At 42.6% G+C, this 7,009-nt stretch overlaps 1 protein-coding gene across 1 annotated transcript; it reads left to right on the top strand.

The window, feature by feature from the left end:
* The first annotated feature begins 1,078 nt into the window (after positions 1–1,078).
* LOC105181464 (uncharacterized) lies at positions 1,079–2,908 on the top strand. Its single transcript, XM_011138235.2, has one exon. The coding sequence runs from the start codon at positions 1,079–1,081 to the stop codon at positions 2,906–2,908; it is 1,830 nt and encodes a 609-aa protein (XP_011136537.2).
* Positions 2,909–7,009: the final 4,101 nt, after the last annotated feature.

The following is a 7,009-nucleotide window of genomic DNA, read 5'->3' as shown; positions in this document are numbered from 1 at the left end:
CATTCACCCCCCGCCACCTCTTCCTTTCCCTATTTAGCATCTTCCATATCTGTTGTTATGTCCTCACCTCCTCTAACTTCTACACCCACCTCTCTCTTTGTTCCCTCTTCTTCTCCTCGCATATCTTCTTATACCTTAACCTCTCTTTCCTATATTTTTCTCCATCTCCTCCCATTTTCCTCCATTCCCTCAACTCCCTTGTCAGTCTTTTCTTCGCCTCCCTACACTCTTCATCCCACCACCCCCTTCCCTCCTTCTTTTTCTCGTTCCCCTCCATCCCCTTCAGCATTTCTCTTATCCCTTCCTCTAATCTCCTCCATTCCCCTTGTACTCTCTCCTCCCTTCTCCCCCTTTTCTTGAATTCCTTCCCAAACCCTTATAATTCCTTCTTTGACCATTTACTTTTTCCTCCCCCTCCCCTCCTTATCTTCCTTTCTCCTCCCTTCTCCTTTCTTCCCTTTCCCTCTCTTATCCACACTACTACCGGTTGATGATCTGTCTCCACTCTCTCTCCCACTTCCATCCTCTCCTTCCATCATCCATTCTTTCCATCGTCTTTCCATTTCCCATCACGTAGTCTATCACCGACGCCCCCGCTCCCTTTGTGTACGTCAATTCCCCCTTCTCATTCTCCTTCGTAGGGTAGACTGGGTACGGTTGAAACAAAGGACGGTTGAAACAGAGTTAATATCTCTCGAACCGTGTGCGGTAAGGTTAGGTGTACAAGGGGCGAAGGAAGCGGACAGCAAGTTCGAACACGAAGTTCAGTGTTGCGTCGCTCACAGAGAGCAACAGTTATTTATAGGAGGCCCTATTGTGTTTTAATAAGCAAAAGTAAGTATTTTTGTTCAAAGATTTTTGTAATTATTATGGCTTTTATTAAAGTAAGAGTATTGATTATTTTTTTCTGTTTGAAACAAAGCTTGTAGAATATGGTAGCGTGATTAGTTTTAATTTGAAATTATTGTCACCGATCATAGGAACTGTTTTGTACTCAATGGTGGGGATGGAGACGGTTGAAACATTTTTTGTGGGGACGGTTGAAATAATATATTTATTTAATTTCCTAGTTTTATAGATGCCGAGAGTACGTGCAAGAAAGACTTCGAGGGGGCAGGTTGATTTATCGAGATACAAAGACGCCTATGAGGAGGTAAAAGCAGGAGATTCTTTGCGAAAGGCGGCAGAGAAACATGGAGTGAACCACTGTTCGCTTCTAAGATATATACGAAAGCGAGATGCATCCGGCAACGAAGAAAATCAAGACATGGGGTATAAAGCTCACAACCGTGTTTTTAATGAAGAGCAAGAGCGAAAGCTTTCTAAATATTTGATTCGATGTGCAGATATATATTTCGGCCTATCTAAGAAGGACGTGAGAAAATTGGCATACGAACTAACAATCAAGTATAACTTATCACGACCTCGAACTTGGGATGACAACGAGATGGCTAGTGAAGAATGGTTTCAGATGTTTATGAAAAGAAACCATGAACTGTCTGTACGTGCAGCGCAAGCTACAAGCCTTTCAAGGGCTACTAGCTTTAACAAAAGCAACGTAGACGCTTTCTACGACAATTTGACCATTGTCATGGACCGTTATAAGTTTGAGCCACAAGATATATATAATACTGATGAAACAGGCATAACGACAGTCCAAAAGCCAGACAGAATGGTAGCTAGACGTGGTGCTCGTCAAGTAGGGTCAGTAACTTCAGCAGAAAGAGGTACATTAGTCACATTAGCCTTTGCGGCTAATGCCATTGGGAATGTAATTCCTCCATTCTTCGTCTTCCCGCGAGTGCGTTACCAAGATCATTTTATCAGGGATGGACCAGTAGGATCTGTTGGAACTGCAAACCCCTCTGGCTGGATGCAGGATAAAACATTTATACATTTCCTGGAACACTTCAAAAATCATACAATTGTATCTCCTTCACATAAAGTGTTACTTGTGCTCGATAACCACTCATCACATATTCATATCAACGCACTGGACTTTTGCAAGAAAAATGGCATTGTCTTACTATCTTTCCCTCCCCACTGCTCTCACAGAGTCCCACCGCTTGATCGATCTGTGTACGGCCCTCTGAAGAAAGCTGTAAATTCGACCTATGATGCATGGATGCGAAGCCACCCAGGAAAGACAATGTCAATTTATGACATTCCAGGGATTGTAGCATCTGTTATGCCGCTTGCTCTTACACAATCAAACATTCAAGCTGGCTTTCGCAAAACTGGAATTTATCCATATAATCGGGATTTATTTACTGAGCTCGATTTTGCTCCTGCATTTGTGACGGATAGACCAAACCCCGAAAATTCAACAAAGGCAGAGGTTGTTCCTATTCGAAATATTAATACACCCGAAAATGAAGCGCCACCACTATCGCCTCCTATTATTAACGAACCACCAGTAGAGTCGGTGGAGCCCTTTAATATACATGCAGCTCGTGTTACTCAACAACAGGCTATGAATATTCGACAGCAGTCACTAGTCCCAGGAACTAAACAAGAAAACATTATTCTAGGTTCGGAAACTTTGACTACACCACCCAGACGTGATAGCAGTGTTAGTATTCAGCAAATTTCGCCCAAACCCTCTACAAGTGCTCAACCAATTCCTCCGTTGACACATCGACCTGAAAATGTAGCGTCTCCTAGTGCTCCACTTGTATTTACGCCGGAAGCAGTGCGACCATTACCGAAAGCTCCTCCGAGGAAAACAAACAGAGGGCGGAAAACCAGGAAATCTACAATTTACACTGATACACCAGAGAAAGAAAAGATAAGAAAGGAGCATGAAAACAGATTGAAACGGACCAAAGCTAAGCAATTTAAGAAAAGATTGGATGGAGGTGAGACTGAAAGAAAAACCACAAAAAGGAAGAAGACTAATACGCAATAGGAATCATCATCAGAAGAGGAGTTCTTCTGCCTTGTTTGTATGTCACAGTATTCAGAGAGCAGACCTGGAGAAAAATGGATACAATGCACAAAGTGTAAACTGTAGGCTCATGAAGAGTGCACAGAAGGTAGTCTTGCCACTATGTTTGCCACAATTGTGACTCTGAATGATTCCAAAACTAGAATTTATAAGTAAATATTTTTATTTGATTCATTAATAATCAAAATCAATAGCATTGTTAATAGAAATATTTAGTTTTAGTTTATTCTCAAATTATTTTTCTAGTCGAAGTGCCATGGGTTTAGTTCGTTTGTTTTTTAAAAAATGTTGATTTATATTGTTTTTGATGAGTACATACATTATTTATAATTGTTAAGTAGTCATATTGTCAGAGACGACTGATTATATATATTTTAAGTTGTGTGCCCTAAAAATATTGATGGCTAATTAGAAATATTGTTAAGTTGTATCTTTAAACATTGAAGACTGATTTATATTGTTAAACGGTGCCATAATTATTCTTAATATTGAGATAAATAATAAATAAAACGTGTTATAATATTATATTTCGTATTTTTTGCATGTGTTTCAACTGACCCCAATCGCTGTTTCAACCGCCCCTGGTATGGGGACGGTTGAAACAAATCAGATTTTTTTTTTAATTGGTCTTATACTAAAAATAAAACACCGGGTACTCGAATGATATTGCCCATTAGTAGATAGAAACACGCTCTTGTATTTAACATATCTCCATTATCGCTCGGTTTATTATTGGCAATGCTATGAACGATATAAGCTAAATTGTTTCAACCGTACCCAGTCTACCCTATTCTCACTTAATATCCACCACCCTCTCTCTCTCAGAAATTCACATAGCTTTCTTCCGTTCCTGCACACCTTCTCATCCTTGGATTTCCTGCTCCCCTCCTCTCCTCTCTCTTCCTCCCCCCCCCTCTTACTACCTCTCCTCTCTCCCTCCCTGTTTTCGCGTTTCAATCCCTCCAAACTACCGTCCTCTCTTCCCCCCCCTCTTTCCTTCTCCCACTTCTTCATCCGCTCTAACTTTTTCTCCATGTCCCCATTCACGTATATCCCTATTGCTCTCCACCACTCGCCATTTTCACCTTCCTCACCATTATCCCCTCCACCTCGTCCTCCTCCTCCCTCCTCACCTCCATCCCTTTTCTCACTCCTATCACCATTCCCCCTATTGCCCTTCCTTTCCTGCTCCTTCTCTTTGCTTCTTGACATTCCCATCTGAATCCTTTTAGTAACTCTTTTTTCACTCTTCCCCAACCTCTCTCATCTATCCATGTCTCCGACAACACCATTATATCCCATCCTTTCAGATCTTCCCAAGATTCCCTATCTTTATTCCCCAGCCCCGCCACATTCCAAAATGCCACCTTGTACACCTTTTCCCGCTTTCCCTTCTCCCTTCTCTCTCCCTCCTCCTTCCCCCGGCTCCTTCACTCCCTCTACCTCACCCCATTTTAGTTTCCCTTCATCTCCCACCATTTTTCCCCCACTTCATCCCATCTCTGTATCTTCCTGTCCACCCACATCTTCCATATATCCCACTTGCACCCTCCTACCCCTTCTCCTTTCTGCCTCCGCCTCTCTTTCTATCCTCCACTTCGTCCTTCTATCCTCCACTGTTAAATCATCCTCTATCCTTTCCCTCCTCCCTCTCAGTTTCTTCTTCGCCTCCATCACTTTCCTTTTTTCCTCCAAACTGCCTAACTTCGCCAATACCATCCCCTTCTTTCTGCCATTTCCCTATCCTGTTCACTTCCCTCATTTCTACCTCGAATTCCATTCTCCGCCATACCTCCTTAACACTCTCCTCCACCCCTTTCATCCCTATCTCTACCCCGCTCACCACCACATTTTTTCTCTTTTCCTCCCTCTTCTTTTTGTCTATCCTTATCTCCAACTCCCTTATCCTTTTCCCCCTCCACCCCCATTCCCCCTCCTTCATCCTCTCCCCTCCCATTTCTCCCATCTCCCCAGCCTTTCCTCCATCTTCTTTATTTTTTTCTCCCCCTCCCTCCTCTCTCTCTTCCATTCTTCCCATTCCTTCCTTCTCTCTTCTCTCTCCTTTTTCAATTCCTCTCTTAGTTCCCTGTTCTCTCTATATCTTTTCTCCCCCCCCCCTCTTCACTTTCTCTTTATATCCTCTCACTTTTTCCATTAATTTCCACACCATTTCCTTCATTTCTTCTTCTCTTATCCAACCTCCTCTCCCCCTCCTCCCTCCTCCTCCTCTGATTTCCCTCTTCCTCCCTCCCCATTCCCCTCCTGGTGCCTTCCTACCTTCACATTCTTTTTACCTATACTTTCCTCTTCATCCTCCTCTTCCTCCCCTCTCCCTTATCTTCCTTTTCCCACATCATCTCTGTATAACTCCCCACACTTCCTATGCTGCTCGTGCTGTCTCTCCTTAACCTTTCTGCGTTCGTCAACCTCCCTCTCCTTTTCTCCCCTTTATTCTCCCCCTCTTCTCCTCCTCTTCGCCCCCCTTCCCTCCTTTTCCTCCTTCCTCCATCTTCTTACACTCCCCTTCTTCCTCTACCCTCACCTTACTTCCCTTCAGAATTCCCGCGTCTCTCTCCTAGTTCCCGACTATGCCACCAATCCGTACCAACTCTCTCGATCACCCGTCTTTCTCCCCTGTCCACCCTCACCCCGCTTCCTAACCTCAATAGCCTGCTCACTCTTTTGCCCTCTTTCTTCCACCACTCCGCTCCAGCCCTTTCTCACCCTCGTCCTTACTCCCTCTCGCTACCTCCCATACCCTTCCCTTCTCTACCACTCTCACTACTTCCCACTGAAACCCTCGTCCTATTCTCGCCCTGTCACTCACTACTCGCACTTATTCGTCGCCGGAAACGGAAGTCAACTCAATATTCTAATAAATAATGATAAATTTTACTTATAAAAATTTATGTTATGGAGATTTTTTATAGTTAGGTTTTTCTTGAATAATAATAACCTTTAAATAGATTTTTTTTTTAATATTGGACACTATTAATAAACGTGTTACATTTTTATAACACGATATAATTTTTACTTATAAAAAATTATATTATGTACATATATATCTTAAAAGAAAAATAATTTGATAAGTTTTACTTGTAAAAATTTATGTTATGTATATATATATACCTTAGAAAAAATAATTTGAGTTTGAAATTTCTAAAAATAACACAATACGTGTTGCACTTCTACTTGGCGCCTTTTTTTTATCTTTTTATTTAAAAAGGTAAGTTTTATAAATTTTACATGTAAAAACTTATGTTATGTACATTTTTTGTCGTTAGGTTTTTCTTGATGAATAATAACCTTGAAAAAGATATCTTTTTATTGATTTTTCGATGACACGGCCCATCATATCGTCTGCTCAGCATCAGCTGAGCGGTAATCAAATGACGGGCAACACAACATACCGTGCTTAACAATATTCTCACATTATTATCTTTAGACACCCCCTCTCTCACTCTCCCCCCTCACCCTCTCATCTTCACCTCTCTCCCCTCTCTCTATGTCTCTTTCTCCCTCCCTCCCACCCTCTCCCTCCCTCCCTCCCTCCCTCCCCTGCCCCCTGCCTCTCTCTCTCTCTCTCCTCTCTCTTCTCTCTCTCTCTCTCTCTCTCTCTCCTCTCTCTCTCTCTCTCTCTCTCTCTCTCTCTCTCTCTCTCTATCTCTCTCTCTCTCTCTCCTCTCTCTCTCTCTCTCTCTCTCTCTCTCTCTCTCTCTCTCTCTCTCTCTCTCTCTCTCTCTCTTTCTCTCTCTCTCTCACATTTTCTCCTATACTATATTCTAGCATACCTCTCGCTTACTCGCTCGCATTCGCTGCTGTCTGCTTCTTCAGCGCTCTTGCAGCGCCCCTGGTGTCGGGAAAGCAATGTGCACGCATATCCCCACTCCTCTGCGTCCGACGTTTCTTACTAAATCGAAATTTCCCGTGATTCAGACTTTATCTTAAAATGCCTCCACTTAGAGACAACGTATACAAAAAGCACACGAACACTTTCCTTCCTATTTTTAAGGCCGAATCGATTGGGACTAAAAAAACTTCGATCGGTTCAGCCATTGCTGA

Source organism: Harpegnathos saltator, unplaced genomic scaffold (genome assembly GCF_003227715.2).
Source record: "Harpegnathos saltator strain DR-91 unplaced genomic scaffold, Hsal_v8.6 scaffold846, whole genome shotgun sequence".
Taxonomy (NCBI): Eukaryota; Metazoa; Arthropoda; class Insecta; order Hymenoptera; family Formicidae; genus Harpegnathos; species Harpegnathos saltator.
This window is presented reverse-complemented; position numbering and strand designations above follow the sequence as displayed.